The sequence below is a fragment of the Prunus avium genome, chromosome 2 (genome assembly GCF_965620075.1).
Source record: "Prunus avium chromosome 2, drPruAviu1.hap1.1, whole genome shotgun sequence".
NCBI lineage: Eukaryota > Viridiplantae > Streptophyta > Magnoliopsida > Rosales > Rosaceae > Prunus > Prunus avium.
Genome location: NC_142285.1, coordinates 38,452,620 through 38,468,719, shown reverse-complemented (window position 1 = coordinate 38,468,719; position 16,100 = coordinate 38,452,620). Strand labels below are relative to the sequence as shown.

The 16,100-nt window shown below is 41.0% G+C and overlaps 2 protein-coding genes, 1 long non-coding RNA gene and 1 pseudogene across 3 annotated transcripts; 1 reads left to right on the top strand and 3 right to left on the bottom strand.

Moving 5' to 3' along the window:
* Nucleotides 1-424: 424 nt before the first annotated feature.
* LOC110756716 (histone H4) lies at nucleotides 425-1,638 on the bottom strand. Its single transcript, XM_021958176.2, has 2 exons — nucleotides 1,504-1,638; nucleotides 425-977 (listed from the first exon to the last, which is right to left on the bottom strand). The coding sequence occupies exon 2, from the start codon at nucleotides 946-948 to the stop codon at nucleotides 637-639; it is 312 nt and encodes a 103-aa protein (XP_021813868.1). The 5' UTR covers nucleotides 949-977; nucleotides 1,504-1,638; the 3' UTR covers nucleotides 425-636.
* A 1,148-nt stretch (nucleotides 1,639-2,786) lies between these two features.
* LOC148296988 (histone H4) lies at nucleotides 2,787-3,680 on the bottom strand. The gene is made up of 2 exons (XM_088248075.1): nucleotides 3,520-3,680; nucleotides 2,787-3,322 (listed from the first exon to the last, which is right to left on the bottom strand). The coding sequence occupies exon 2, from the start codon at nucleotides 3,300-3,302 to the stop codon at nucleotides 2,991-2,993; it is 312 nt and encodes a 103-aa protein (XP_088104201.1). The 5' UTR covers nucleotides 3,303-3,322; nucleotides 3,520-3,680; the 3' UTR covers nucleotides 2,787-2,990.
* A 2,212-nt stretch (nucleotides 3,681-5,892) lies between these two features.
* Nucleotides 5,893-14,102, top strand: LOC110746889 (uncharacterized; annotated as a pseudogene).
* Nucleotides 9,406-10,337, bottom strand: LOC148296987 (uncharacterized). Its single transcript, XR_015834077.1, has 2 exons — nucleotides 10,287-10,337; nucleotides 9,406-10,158 (listed from the first exon to the last, which is right to left on the bottom strand). It is a non-coding gene; the product is annotated as an uncharacterized LOC148296987 (long non-coding RNA).
* Nucleotides 14,103-16,100: the final 1,998 nt, after the last annotated feature.

Genomic DNA, 16,100 nt, shown 5'->3' with positions numbered 1-16,100 from the left:
GAATATATTTATATAAAAAATTAATTCTAGCAAACCAAAGATAATATAATAAAATTTTATCAAAATAAAAATAATAGAAAGTAGAAGAGGCTCATGTCCTGCGACTTGAAATGAAACCACAAGAGAATGGACTCATTACCACTTCAACTACCCATGAACCTTTCCTTCAAATAAGATCCCTGGCCTAAAAGACCATAAGGCCCATAACCAACAACAAAATATGTGAGAATTAATAGCATTGGCCCATTACAAAAAAGGAAAATGCTAGGCTTACCATATTTTTCATACTACATTCATACCACCTCTCTATTAGAGAGGTGCCCCATTGTATTGGTGGGCTCCAGAGGTGGTATGAATATGGTAAACCTAGCATTACCCTTACAAAAGTAAATAAAAACAACTCAATCACCAAATCACACATCAATTTTGGATCAAACACCACCATTTCATTCAACTTCAGTTGCAATTCCACAAACACAGAAACTCAGTCCATCAATCACTTTACACAGCACATAGCAACAAGACCCCTAGGCCAATTTTAGCTCCTAAGCAAAGTAAAACCTACCTAATTAACATCAACTAAACCGAACCAACAGCCCCATTTCTTGACAGCAAGACTTTAAGAATCGGAAAACCCTAGCCACCGAAACCGTAGAGGGTCCTGCCCTGCCTCTTCAGGGCGTAGACCACGTCCATGGCCGTCACCGTCTTGCGGCGAGCGTGCTCGGTGTAGGTCACGGCGTCTCTAATCACGTTCTCGAGGAAGATCTTGAGCACGCCACGTGTCTCCTCGTAGATCAGACCGCTGATACGCTTCACACCTCCTCTGCGAGCCAAACGACGAATGGCTGGCTTGGTGATGCCCTGGATGTTATCGCGGAGGACCTTACGGTGCCGTTTGGCTCCTCCCTTTCCCAGACCCTTGCCTCCCTTGCCACGCCCAGACATTTCGAGTCAAGCTGAGATTTCTGAGGAAACTGAAAGATTAAGCTCATTAGCGATGAACAAACCCTAGATTAACATACTCGATTAGAAAACGCACTTCATATGTGGCTATTAAAGAAAATTTGTGAGAAAATTAGGTAGTCCAAATAGATTAAAGAGGTTGGAAGTTCAAAATTTTAACAGAAAAATTGAGATCTCGTCGAACTTTTAGATACTTTCTTTCCGCACATTTTCTCGAAAACCAAACAAAAATTACAGACTGCAAATATCGACAGAATTACGAATGATACAACTACGGTGAATGAACAGCTAGTGACCATAAACTAATTATAAACCACACTGCCAAAATCAAAGTTGAATCCAATAAAACAATTGATAATCTCTAAGAAAATTGTCCATTCAAAACCCTAAATTCCATTTCAATCAAACCTACAATAAGCGAGAAGAAAGAAAGCTCGGGGAAATCTACAACAATCAAATTCAAAACCCTCTGTAAAAATCAAAAGAAAGAAAGCTCAGGGAAATCTAAATGACAAAGAAAGCGAGAAGAAGACGAACCTCAATTTCAAACTATTCAATGAACTCGACGCTCAAACGGAAAAGCGACACGCAGAGCGATATTGAATGGAAGAAAAGGATCTGAGGTTAGTACTTATATAGCGATGCCTTGACGAAGGCTTCTCAGGACGATCCAGTGGCTCAGATGGTAGAAGATTCACCAAACGGACGGCTGATATTCTATGTTTCGATTCCACTCGGATCGGTGACGTGGCAACTAAATCGAGCGGGACTTTTATGTTGGTTTGCGAACGATAACATTTTTCCGCCTTTTTTTTTACATCTTATTTGCCGCTTTGCCCAAAACTTCCGGCTTCGCTTCAAATTTCGTACAATTTATGAATTTACCGGGTTTCTTAGTCTTTTCACCTCCTTTGTACTTCTTGCTCGTATTGATTAGTGACATGGTTACTAAATAATGCTTGCGTTCTATATTTTTGGGAAGTTCTTTCTTTATTCATTTTTAGGTCAGGTCATGTTTATACTAGCGTAAAAAGGTAAGTATATATCATTAAAAATACTTTTAATCATGTGATAAAATATGGATATTGTTTTTTTTTTTTTTTTATACAAGTGATAATCTATTCTAAATTAATTAATTTATAAACAAAGAGTCGAACCTAAGTGCAATAGAGTTGACTCATTGCCCTAACTCATAAAAATATTGTTATCTTAAGTATATGCATACAAACTAATATTTAGTTTTAGTAGATTTATATTACTTTTTGAGTAACTTCGTTACAAGAACGGATTACAATCCTCATTTACGAGTTAATTAAAGTGCAATAACGAATTATGATCCTCAAAGTCGTATATGTTGATGCCACTTCTTCATTTGTGTTCTTAAGCCTTTTGATTTGCCCGAAAGATACATGAGAAGTAATCGTAATGGATTTAATTATCACCTCCCCTCACAACTTGCATGTCATTAATTTATAAGGCCACAAGCTGTATTTTCACCAACTAGCACTGGATATGATGGTAAGAAACATGTGAAAAAGATTTGCAACAAATTAGACAATGCTGTTTCTGTTAATATTTTGACAGTTTTTTTTCTAAATGCAAACAATTTGGTATGTTACATACGTTGCCAACACCGTTAATTTAGACTGCTGATCACGAATGGCAAACACAAGTGGGTTCATCCTCTAATATCGGCCTCAGGGAATGCAAAGGTTGTCCCAGAAAACCAAACAGACGATTTTGTATTAGTGAATAAGTTGAAACAATTTGAACTTATTGCAAGTAACCAAAAACCACTCAATCACCAAACCACACATCAATTTCGGATCAAACACCATCATTTCATTCAATTTAAGTTGCAATTACACAAACACACTCCACTAATCACTTTACACAGCACAGCACATTACAACAAGAACACTAAACAATTTTAACTCCTAAACAAAGTAAAACTACCTAATTGTCAACTAAATCCAACCCACAACTCCATTTCTTGACAGCAAGACTTTAAGAATTAGAAAACCCTAGCCACCGAACCCGTAAAGGGTCCTGCCCTGCCTCTTGAGCGCGTAGACCACGTCCATGGCCGTCACGGTCTTGCGGCGAGCGTGCTCGGTGTAGGTCACAGCGTCTCTGATCACATTCTCGAGAAAGATCTTGAGCACGCCACGTGTCTCCTCGTAGATCAGACCGCTGATACGCTTGACGCCTCCTCTGCGAGCCAAACGACGAATGGCCGGCTTGGTGATGCCCTGGATGTTATCGCGAAGGACCTTACGGTGCCGTTTGGCTCCTCCCTTTCCCAAACCTTTGCCTCCCTTACCGCGCCCGGACATTTCGATTCAAGCTGAGATTTCTGAGGAAAAGGAAATATTAAGCTCGTTATATGCCAGAATTAATAAATTTTGTTGGGGAAAACTAGTGAAGAAATTCCATTCAAACCCTAAATTTCATTTCAATCAAATCTACAATAAGCCTAAAGTCTGTAGAAATCAAAAGAAAAAAAAAAGAACAGGGAAAGCAAAATAGCATTGAAATGAAGAAGAGACGAACCTGAATTTGAAGCTGTTCAACGACCTCGAGGCTCAATTGGAAAAGCGACACTCGTAGAGAGATTGGTTGCAAGAAAAGGATCTGAGCCTAGTACTTATAGCGATGCCCTGACGAAGGCTTGCTCATGGTCAGGGGAGGATCCGTAGGCTCAGAGATTGTCGAGGATTCATCAAACGAACGGCTGATATTCTTTATTTCGATTCCACTCGGATCGATGACATGGCAAATAAAACGAGGGGGAGTTTTATGTTAGTTTGCGAACGAAAAATCTTTCCGCCTGTTTTTTTTACATCTTATTTGCCGCTGTGGTAAAAAACTTCCGCGGTTCCGCCGTTTGCTTCAAATTTCGTACAATTTATGAATTGGAGCTCGGTCCAAAGTTCAAACCTCATGTACCCTGTTCTGATTAAAAACAAAACAAAAATTCATTGGCAAAAAAATTAAAAATATAGGAGTTGATTTTCTCACTCTATTTTTTCCACTTGCATTTCCTTTTATTTTCTTTAAATACTTTCTTAATTACCATTCAAATGTAATGTAAGTGGATAAAAGGGAGTGGAAAATCAGCACACTTTATGAATTTACCAAGCAATGTTTCCTCATCTCTTGTTTAAGGGGTCTTTACTCATCCATCATTATTCAATTATTCAATTTTAAGCTCAAACAAAATACCGATCATCTTAATCTATTATATAACTTGCTCTTAAAAAATAATTTGTAATAAAGGGGTTTGAAGCTCAAGGAGCGCATCTGAGGTCTTAGGGTTGATTACCCCATCTCTATATATATCACTTGTATAAAATATATATTTAAAAAAACTCGCCTTATAAAGGAATGGTGCCTAAAAGCTCTTAAACTACTATAAGTTAGGGGTGGGTATTTCATTCGACTGTTTGGTTTGGTTAAATAATTATTTTTTATTTATAATTATTTCGATCCGATCCGTACCGAAATGTTTGGTTAAAACGTTGGATAACAATATCCTTAACCCGACAGAAATGCATACCGAACAAAATTCATAATTATATTAGTATTTAAATACTAATATACACATGTCAACTTATTAGTGGTGAATATGTACAAACTTTACGATTTTCATGGGAAACTTAAGTCCATTGTTTGGGGGAAAAATGATATATGTGTATGAAGTAGATTGTCCATGCTGCTCCTCCATATATATTATAGTCTTACCTTCTTCATCGCACATAACAAGAATATAAAAAATGTAGCAAGCAATAGAAAAGTCCCACATCGATTACTTAAGAAAACCATTGTTTTCTCCTTTATAAAAAGCTTCTTCCTATAATCTTGGTCCATAGGCTTGTAGTCCACCCTCCTCCCATAGTTCGACCCGACAAATATGTGAGAGCATATATTTCGGCGACCAATGAGCGGGTGACACGTGGAAAAGGGAAATTCTTTAAATCAATTAATTATCCTAATTAAATCCTATTTAATTAGGGGAATTATATTTGATTTAATATAGGAATATCTCCCTAAATCAATTATGAGATTTCCACTGAATCTCATTGATTAATTCAAATCTCGTATTTTTGGGTAAGAATAATCCTAATTAAATAAGGATTATTCTTCAAACCCTAGCTAATGTTGTGTCGGATTCACTGCACCAAAATGGATTCAGCTGCATCCTCAACTTGTGATACTCGCAAGTGCACGAGCCATTCGGTAGTATAGCATATGTAAGTGCGAGGTCGATCCCACGAGGATTGATGATAGATTGATTCAATTCGATTCTCTGTACAAAACAGAAATGGAAACAAGATTTAATTGTAAAAACTACAAAAGATTGAAAATAAGAAAGAAAGAAAAATAACTAACTCAAGCTAATAAGTTCCCAAGTTCAATTTAGATTAATGGATTGATTCTAGCTAAAGTATAATTAAGCCATGATGTCTGGTCCTAACCTTGTATTCCTAATTCCCTAATTTGATCATCTGTTGTCTAACCTAAAATTAAGCATTAGGAATCCATTAAGCATAGAAGAACATTTTAAACAACCAAGTACGTATCTAATCCAAATTGTCGAATTCATACACACTCTTCCTATTCATAGTTCAATTCAATTATTTTGTCCATCTCACTTTATTGGATTCCCTTATCTTTCCCTTTCTTTTCCTATCTTCATTCAATTATTTTCTGAACCATTTCCCATCTTGTCTTGTTTCAATCACATTATGAACCATTGCTCATCTTTGTTCATCTCACTTTATTGGATTCCCTTATCTTTCCCTATCTTTTCCTATCTTCATTCAATTATTTTCAAACATGTAGGTTATCTCATTCTCTTGTCTATTTAAGAAGTGTTATTCTACTGAATTGACCACACAATCTCCTTCAATTCTCCTTCTTACAATGAATTCACGTGGGAAGGCTATACAAAATTTCTTCAATGATGATTATGATGATGATGACCTTCATCAACAGAGGGTTGCAATGGCTATTCAACACCATACGTTTTTGCTGGAGCAATATGCTCAACAATCCAAACATGGTGGTTCTGTTGCAGGCCATGAATACAAGAATCGGAAGAGAGAAAAACACCATAAGAGTCTCATGGAGGACTACTTCTGTGAAAGACCACTTTATTCCCAAGTGGACTTTCGCAGGCGGTTCCGCATGAGAAGAGAGCTTTTCTATTGCATCTTGAATGATGTTGTTGCACATGAGCCATACTTTACCCAAAAGATAGACGCTTGTGGATGACAAAGTCTATCCCCAGAGCAGAAGCTAACAGCCGTTTTTCGAATGCTCGCATATGGATGCTCGGCAGACTCTACCGACGAGTACTGTAGATTGGGTGAATCTACAGCCCTTGAATGTTTGCGAAAGTTTTGTTCCGTTATTGAAGCTGTGTATGATTAGTGGTACCTCCGTTCCCCAAATCTGGCCGACCTTTACAGGCTCTTGCACAAGGCTAGTCGCAGAGGATTCCCAGGCATGTTAGGTAGTCTTGACTGAATGCATTGGGAATGGAAGAACTGCCCCAAGGCTTGGGCAGGCCAGTTTACCGGCTACAAGCATAAGCCAACTGTCGTTCTAGAGGCAGTGGCCTCGTATGACACTTGGATATGGCATGCCTTTTTTGGAGTTGCCGGATGGAACAACAATATCAACATCCTAGCTCGTTCCCCGTTGTTCAATGATGTAGTCAATGGAGTGTCTCCTCATATCCAATATGTTGTCAATGGTAATGAATACAATCTGGGTTATTACTTGGCTGATGGTATATACCCTCGTTGGACTACATTGGTTAAGACAATTTCCCAACCGGATACTCCAAAAAAAAGACTATGTTTGTACCATATCTGACCCTCCACTCATTCAATGACACGTGGATTAGTGAAACTCCCCAATTGCCCAAGGCTGCGAACAAACGGTATCGGCTACCGATGATATAGCCCGAGGAAGCGAACGGTCGACACCGCCTAGCAGAGTCCACAATCGGTACCTTCTACCGATTCTGCAGAATCAACCTCGAAGGACCCGCCCGAAATATCTAAAGACTTGTGTCAATCTCAGAGGGCCCTCCCACGAGTCCCACATCGAAATTAAGTACTAAGAGCATACCAAATGCCCTCTATAAATAGGCCCATTTACTACAATATAAGGGTAAGACTTTTCAGCTTGATTTTTATGCTAAATACATTGTCAATAGCAAAAGCTCTTAGAAACAAACTTACCTCGGCATCGGAGGGTCTTAGGCTAGTTCCACACCGGTTCCATAGACCTCACGAGCCTCGGCTTCCTTATATTCAGGATCAGCATCCGAGAAAAGGAAGAGTTAGTGTCAAGCACTCAATCGATCCCTAGATCGTCCACATCACTTGTAAATTGCACTCATCTCTATCTGTTAAGTTTTAGTGTCGACAGATTGGCGCCGTTTGTGAGAATCGCTTATCGATCAACCCATATCTCAAAACTCTGAGACCAGAAAATGAATTCATCTTCGTCCCTCCCGGCCGATGGCCCCATCCTCGGCATCGGCGGCGAGCCAAGCCCTGCTCCCCTGCTTCACACACCGTGGACAGAGACGCCTGTTAGGCCAAATACTCTGGAAGCCCGCGTGGAAACTCTACAGTGGGAAATGGCAAGAATGCAAGAGCACAACAATATCCTCGCCTCTAAACTTGATGACACCCAGAGGCAACTGCATGATCAGCAAACGCACTCAACTCAACTACAGGACAATCCGGATCGGACCATGCAGCTTCGGCAAGAGAAGTCATTTAAAAGCGTACGGAAGCCCAGTGCTCAAGATAGAGGGAAGCAACAAGCCGTAGGCAAGCCATCTGCGTCCCGAAAGCTGTTCATACCCTCCCCATGGGAGCGTCACCCAGAATACCAAGTGTACTCCGATTGTCGGGACACGATCAACGATCGGCGCAAGGAACGGCAGCCATCACCCATCCAGATTCGAGCAAAAATCAACGCTCGGCGGTTAGAGGCGCTTGGACCAAAGTCCCCTTTGCGCCGAAGGTATGGCGCAATCGACCTGGAGGAAACAGATGAATCAGATTACGTTCCAACCTCACCAGGAACCACTATCTCCTACCGATCAGCAGAACCTTCTAAAGAGCTGTTGCATTCCTAAAAGGACACAATTTAATGTGCAAACAACCAATTAAAAATACCCGCAAGTGCACGAATCTATCGAAGTATAGATTATGTAAGTACGGGGTCGATCCCACGAAGAACTTGTCGGTTGCCTATAAGTTCTAATTCGAGTACAAAGAGAACACTCAACTAACACACCACAATGCAAAAATGCAAATTTAAAACTAAAAAGAAAGTAAAGAAATGTAAAAGAAACAAACAAAACACAAAAAAAAAAGGAAATGTGCTGTGAACAGTGACCAGCGACCGGTCGTGAGGTAAGAGCGACCGGTCGTTTTTGGTCTGGCAACCGGTCGTTAGGTAAAAGCGACCGGTCGTTTTTGGGCAGAGTCGAAACTCAAATTTTGACGTGAAAAGCGACCGGTCGTCAGGTAAAAGCGACCGGTCGTTTTTGGGCAGAGTCGAAATTCTCTGTTTTGACGTGAAAAGCGACCGGTCGTCAGGTAAAAGCGACCGGTCGTTTTTGGGCAGAGTCGAATTCTCTGTTTTTCAGTTTCGACCTCTGTCCAATGTTTTGCCTATAACTTTCCAACCGTACGTCCAAAATTCACGTTCTTTATACGGTTGGATTCAGCACAGAAAATGCAAGAACACAACGCGGACCAAAAGTCCAAAACAATTATGGAAATAGATAAAATTTAGTAACAAAGACACATAACGTGTCAAACACGCAACTCACACACACATTTGGGGGGGGGGGGGTTTGATTTGTTTGAAGTGACCTATTTCTATTGCATGAAAGTAAATGGACTTTAAAATTGAATAAGAAAGGCAGAGATGAATTATCAAAGAGTGGAATCAAGATGTAACAAACACTAGGGTTTCGGAATCCACCCTAAACAATTCTACCAATGTTCATGAATACTCAAGTGATGAACTCTAAACGTGTTGATGAAGATGTTCGCAATCAAGACCAGTACGAGTGGCTCAAGACGCATTGATTCTCTCTAATGTACGTAAAGTGCAGTACGAGTGCTACAATACTTGTGCCTTCCCTATAATCGAATCTAGGTGTGCTTAGTACTTTGATTCAATTACAAGAAAAACCCATTAAGTTCAAAGAGAATATGAACATCACAAGAACCCTAATAGCATGGTGTTTACATTAGGTATTCAAGAAACCAATTCACATGGATGATTCTTACTTCATCCATTTATTGCTTAGGATAACATGAAGATACACATAATCCCAACAATCTCAAGAAGCATGCTTTCAAAGATGGCCAACCAAGGAAAAACACACATCAAGGATAGATTAATTTGGTGAATTGGAATTCATCAACAATATCTAGAAATTCATACACTCAAGCATCAAAACAATAAGGTAATCATGTTTAGGGCTTCAACCTAAGCCCTAGCTATGGAGTTTAGTTGCTCATACTCATTCCAAATACAAACTCAAAATAAAATTAGAAAGAGTTTACAGATTTTGAGAAAATGATGAAAGCTTCAAGGTCATCAATGGTGGAAGCTTTCTTCTCCACTTAGCTTGGCTGCACCTTGGCCTTCTCCAAGCTCCAAGCTCTCCAAAATCTGCTCTCCTCTGTGTAATCTCTTCAATGACTTCCTTTCCCACGTTCAAAAGGCTCCCCCAACTTCAGATTGCAATTCCTTTCCTTCCCTCTCTCCTCCTTTCCAGCTTTTACCTTTTAATATTAAACTACCACCTTTGATAAAGCCTTAGCCCATTGTCCCCTTGCCATGATGAAGCTTTGTCCTCAATAAGATGCCAATTGCTTCAGAAAATATCTCAAAGCTAAGGTAACTTCTTGTTACCAAGAGTTATGGTAACAAGAAATTAAGATGACACAAAGGAGGTAAAAGCTGGCCAAATCCGGATTTCCAGAGCTGTGGTAACATGCTGGATTGGTTGGATAGGCAATACTTGTCCAATGGAGCTCAAATTTGGATATGTTGTAGTTAACATCCATTGGAACAAGTCTCATGAAGATCACGACCTCATCCGAGCACCAGAGCATGTTGATCCCAGGCCAAGAAGTTGACCTACGAAAATGAACAAAAACAGAATTTATAACTAATAATGCACTTTTAGCTCATTTTCATCCCAACCAAGGTAAAATCTAAGAAAACACAAAAAGGAAGTAAAAAGCTATAAAATGTCAAGAACTAACTCAAAATAGTGGGTGAATAACATGAAAAATCATGTGTAAAAATGAACCGAACAAGAGCACTATAGCCACCGGTCGAATAAAGAGAACGATCGGCATAAAGGAAGCTACGAGAGAAACTCCAGTCGAACGGCAAATCAAAAAGCTCAGGGCCACAACGCTGGCCGACACACAGAGAACCGAGCAATAGAACCTTTCGGTGACGATGTCCCCTCCACCGATCCCACCATCCGTCTTCTCCTCCATAAGATGAACCACATTGAGGAAGAACAGAATCAAGCTCGGACACCAACGTGGGGAAAGGTACAACCGGGACCATTCACCAGTCGCATCCGATCATTCAGACACGAAAAATAGGTCCAAGCACTCCGAATATCGTTCTACTCAGGGGTGGAAGACCCACTTAGGGGTGGAAGACCCCGTAACTCACATCCACACTTTTCAATCAACCTTGGGTTGCAAAGGGCTCACCGACGAAGGCCAATGCTTACTGTTTCCCTCCACCTTGGCTGGAGCTGCCTTAAATTTGTTTTACCGATTGGAACCAGGTACAGTTGACTCTTTCGATCAGTTGAAACAAACTTTCCTCAACCATTTTATGATTCAAACCGATCGCTTGTATTCCGCCGATGACCTCTATACCGTTCGGCAACAAGACGATGAACCCCTAAGAGAATACGCGGCTAGGTTCAGCCACGAAGATTCCCGATGTCCGGAAACTGATGATAGGGCAGCCTTCGGTGCCTTCAAAAGTGGCCTTCGGTCATCTCAGTTTCGCTATCTAGTCCACAGCAGCAACTGGACCACCTACGCCGAACTAATGAAACAGGCAGCTATCCACTCCAAGGCTGAACATTTTAATTCCAAAGGATCAGCTTCGCCATCACTGAGCAAAATAGCACCGACCGATAGGCATTCGACACAAAACTATGACCGATTCCCAGCAAATCGGACGACGAATCAGGCCCCCTACCAAACGGCATCCCTTGCCTCTGCTCCTTATGAAGCACGAAACAAGCGGAAGGACAACTTCCAGGATCGGCAGGCCAGCAACAAAAGGGGCAAGGACTTCAGTAGGCGAAGCAACTTCGGAGATCCGAAGAAGAATCGACCAGAGGAAATTTTCACTTTGCTCAACACCACCTACGAGCACGTCCTCCTAACAGAAAATCAGATGATACGGAAGCCGAACAACCGCCAGCTCCCTTGACAGAACAAGAAGGACACATGAGTCTTCTGGCGATACCATCAGTATAACAGCCATGATACAGAATCGTGTATCGCGCTTCGAAAAATTGTCGAACGCCTCATCAATGAAGGAAAGCTGGATCAATACCTAAGTACAAAAACGGCATCGGACGAACCATCGAATCGGCAGATTAATATGATCAGTGGAGGGGCGCCCATCGCCGAAACCAGCAATCGTTCCGTTAAAAACTATGTTTGTGCCATTCGGCACCGCCAGATCCTCAGCGTAGTGGGAGGACACAACAACAAAATTCAGGGAATCGGTTGGGAACCTATCATCTTCTCTGAAGAGGAAGAAAAAGGCATCATCTTCCCCCACTCCGACCCTATGATCATACGAGCCGATATTTCAAACTTCGATGTCGGCCGGATCCTCATAGACACCGGCAGTTCGGTCAATGTGCTATTTGCCGACGCTTTTAATGCCCTCGATATAGATCCTCAGCACCTAAACAAAGATATCACCCCTCTCCTAAGCTTCTCTGGTGACGTAGTTGAACCGATCGGCAGTGTTCAGCTCCCGTTCGCCGTCGGCACTATCCCTAGACGAACGGTCATCTACACTCACTTTCTAGTAGTCAATTGCCCAACGGCATACAATGCCATCATCGGTAGGACGACGCTCACGAAAATGAAAGCCATGCTGTCACCACACATGCTTCTCCTCAAATTCCCCATACACGCTGGCGTCGGCCAGGTGTGAGGGAATCAATTGAGTGCACGGATATGTTACGTTTCGACAACGAAGGAATCGGCAAGAGCTACGTTTCGCGAAGCATACTCAGTTTCTGCCAAAATGATTGTACCGAACGGTAGGGGGCGGACAAACCAGATGATCCCAGGGATGAGGCAGTCACCCCACAAGCGCAACCCGTTGAAGATTTAGAATCGGTCACCCTCTCCGAAGCACAACCCTCTCCGAATCGGTACCACCTTGGGTTAGGCACTACGGGCCGATTTCATCACTTTTTTGCGCGCTAATACAGAAGTCTTCGCCTGGTCATACAATGACATGCCCGGCATTGCCCCAAATGTCATCAGTCACAAGCTCTGATTGCCCTCACAAACTTCAAGTATTCCAACCCTCGTCTCTCTTCACGTTTATAGGACGAACTTAGCATCGGGATGCGAAACGACTCGACCCTTCGCAGCCCTGCCGACATGTGTCATGCATGCAGGGGGGAGCCCAACCGTCGTCACTCGAAACGTCTCCAATTCTCAGGAACGCTTCACCTTCCCCAAACGTTGCAACTCTCGCCATTTTTCGGACACAAACTTCACTGGCTAACGGCAGACGCACATTAATGAGTTTCCACTCACCTCTCGTGCCGAACGGCAGGCGCATATTGATGAGTTTTCACTCTCCACTCGCGCCGAACGGCAGGCGTCCCCAAAACAAGACCTACCCTAGCCTCTCGGAACATTCGGTACCACATGCCGTCTCTTTTCCAAGCTCACTCGCTCGGGCACTTGGGGGACTACATGACCATCATCGGCAAGAACGAGACCATCGTGTCCGGATCAGAATGCCGAAGACAAATTCAAGTCCCCAACCAAGAAGTCGCTTCTCAATCGGTAACTTGGGGGACTACTATTTGTACCATATCTGACCCTCCACTAATTCAATGACACGTGGATTAGTGAAACTCCCCAATTGCCCAAGGCTGCGAACAAACGGTATCGGCTACCGATGATATAGCCCGAGGAAGTGAACGGTCGACACCTCCTAGCGGAGTCCACAATCGGTACCTTCTACCGATTCTGCAGAATCAACCTCAAAGGACCCTCCCGAAATATCTGAAGACTCGTGTCAACCTCAGAGGGCCCTCCCACGAGTCCCACATCAAAATTAAGTACTAAGAGCATATCAAATGCCCTCTATAAATAGGCCCCTTCACTACAATATAAGGGTAAGACTTTTCAGCTTGACTTTTATGTTAAATACATTGTTAATAGCAAAAGCTCTTAGAAACAAACTTACTTCGGCATCGGAGGGTCTTAGGCTGGTTCCACACCGGTTCCATAGACCTCATGAGCCTCGGCTTCCTTCTATTCAGGATCAGCATCTGAGAACAGGAAGAGTCAGCGTCAAGCACTCAATCAATCCCTAGATCGTCCACATCACTTGTAAGTTGCACTCATCTCTATCTGTTAAGTTTTAGTGTCGACATACTATTTGCCCAAAAACAAGAGGCTTATAGGAAGGATGTCAAAAGAGCCTTCGGAATACTTCAGGCTCAATAGGCAATTGTTAGGGGACCTGCACGTATGTGGCGCAAAGAATAACTTCATTCAATCATGATGATGTGCATAATATTGCACAACATGATTGTTGAGGATGAGTATGAGCATCTAGATGCAAAATTTGATGATGAGGACAATTGTCCACGAACATCTAGAAGAGCAAGAGCAAGACTTGCTTATGAGCTTGAGCCAACTATCACGTACGATATAAACCAAGACAGACAAACTATCTCAGACTACATGGTCCGTCATAATAGAGTTCATGCTTCGCAAGTGCATCACAATCTAAGATATGATTTGATCAACCACATTTGGAGATGCGAATGAGAGGGGCAATGAGCTATGTTGTGTGTTTAAATTATGTAAGTGTGTTTAAATTATAAAAGTGGTTATGTGATTTTAATGAATTATATGGTTTATCATTGAATTTAAAAAAAGACTAATCATAGAAAAATAAACGACAATCATAAAAAAGATAAACGATAATTATAAATAAAGATAAACAACAAGAATGAATGTAAAATGAAAAATTATAACAAAGGGAGAAAGGAAAACAATGATTTTTGGTGGATTATTTACCAAATGAATGGCTATTTATAGAGTTTGGAATAAGTGTTGGGGTTGGATCTGACTTAGATTAATTATAAATATTATTTTGACCGTTGAATTTAAATTTGAGCCGTTGGATGTGAAATTTTACCGTTGAGATTGCCTAAAATGAATCATAATCGTTGATTTTATAGTTGTTGGAATATATATAAATTTATAAAATAAAAATAAAATAAAATAAGCATATCAAATTATTTGAAAAAGTAGCTGTTGGCCATCAATAAAGGAAATGGGAATCTGCTTTTTCGCACCTGTCAGCGGGCTGGCCATCACGTGGGCTTCCAGCCCCAAAAATAAAAAAAATTAAAGCAGATTTTGGGCCCACAAAATTATCAGTCCAAGCATTAAAGAGACTAGAATTTTCCAGTCAAGTTTTGAGATTTCTCAAATTTTCACCCCCCAAAATACTTGGGTTGGAGAAGATTTTCGGACTTAAAACTCAAAATTTGAGTTTCCACCCATTGAGTTGGAGATGGTCTAAAGTCATACATGTTGAATGTCATATCTTCGTCAGTGCAAATTCTAACTTTTCAATTCATCCAAAATACACCGTGAGTGATTATATCAAAATTTAATTATAACCTCACCTTGTAAGTAGGTCTTGCAACAAGTTGGAAAATATTGTTTCTATCAATATAGTTTGAAAGAAGCCTTTTCTCTTCACAAACAATTTGATTTGGCATGTTCTATATGTATGTTGTAAGACTACTAATTTAGGCAGTGATTATATAGAATTTTATTTGAACACGTGATTCAGATTATTTTTCTTTTTCAATTTCAATATGAAACAATTTGTATGAAATAATCCACACTAATCACCCGATTCATGCAACAGTTATACCTTAAACTCGAAGAAGTTATCCTAGCAAGTAAATCACAAAGCTTAACCCTTAAAAGCGGTTCAAGTTCTAGTATACGTGTTGTGTGTGTGAGTTTAGTATATTATTGCCTATCGTAATAGAAAAGGTTGTTTAAAGAAAATGGTGCGATACCTTCTCCGCGTGGATAGGCCAATATACGGGTAGGTGCGGTTAGGCCAGGTTTCTACCTCATACCGAAATTGGTACTATTCAACTGGTGCGGTTTGGTCAGGTTTTGGAGAAAAAAATTTATGAAACCAATTAGTCTAATTTAAACCGGTTCCAGTGCAGTTTTCGGTATTTGGACCATATGTTTTTTTTTAATATAATAAAATACAACAATTTTTGTTTTGTTTTTTGGGCTTAAAAATTCACAAATGACCCAATTTCATGCAAAGAGAGATGATTGGGCCTAGAAAAAAAAGGTGCTTTAAAGTTGAGCTTGGAAAAATATTAGTTATAAGATTAGAAATTTAGCATTGGACTTAAATAACTTTAAAAAAATTAAAAAAAGACACAGTGGGTCTAATCCGGTTTTATAAGGTGTGAAACTGATACCAAAACCAGTTTAAACCAGTCTATTCCGGTCCGTTACCGATTTGTTGACTTTTTAGTCAACACAATTTTTTTCCGGTCCGACTTGTTATTCCTTTTTCCGGTCTCAATGCCCACCCTTAGAGCACCTCCAGCGCTGCTCTTTTGCCGGGCAGGAGGCGGCCTAGGCCCAGCATTTGGTTCTTGCGCCCAATGTCAAGACCGGGTAGTTGATGGGGTCCACACGCTTGGGCAGGCCCAAAGGCAAATCTTGCATGGGTTTGCTGATGTCATCGATGACATTAGCAACGGAAAAAAAAAC

Excerpts from the sequence above, each read along its gene's own strand:
- LOC110756716 (XM_021958176.2), bottom strand. The coding sequence starts at position 948 with ATGTCTGGGCGTGGCAAGGGAGGCAAGGGTCTGGGAAAGGGAGGAGCC.
- LOC148296988 (XM_088248075.1), bottom strand. The coding sequence starts at position 3,302 with ATGTCCGGGCGCGGTAAGGGAGGCAAAGGTTTGGGAAAGGGAGGAGCC.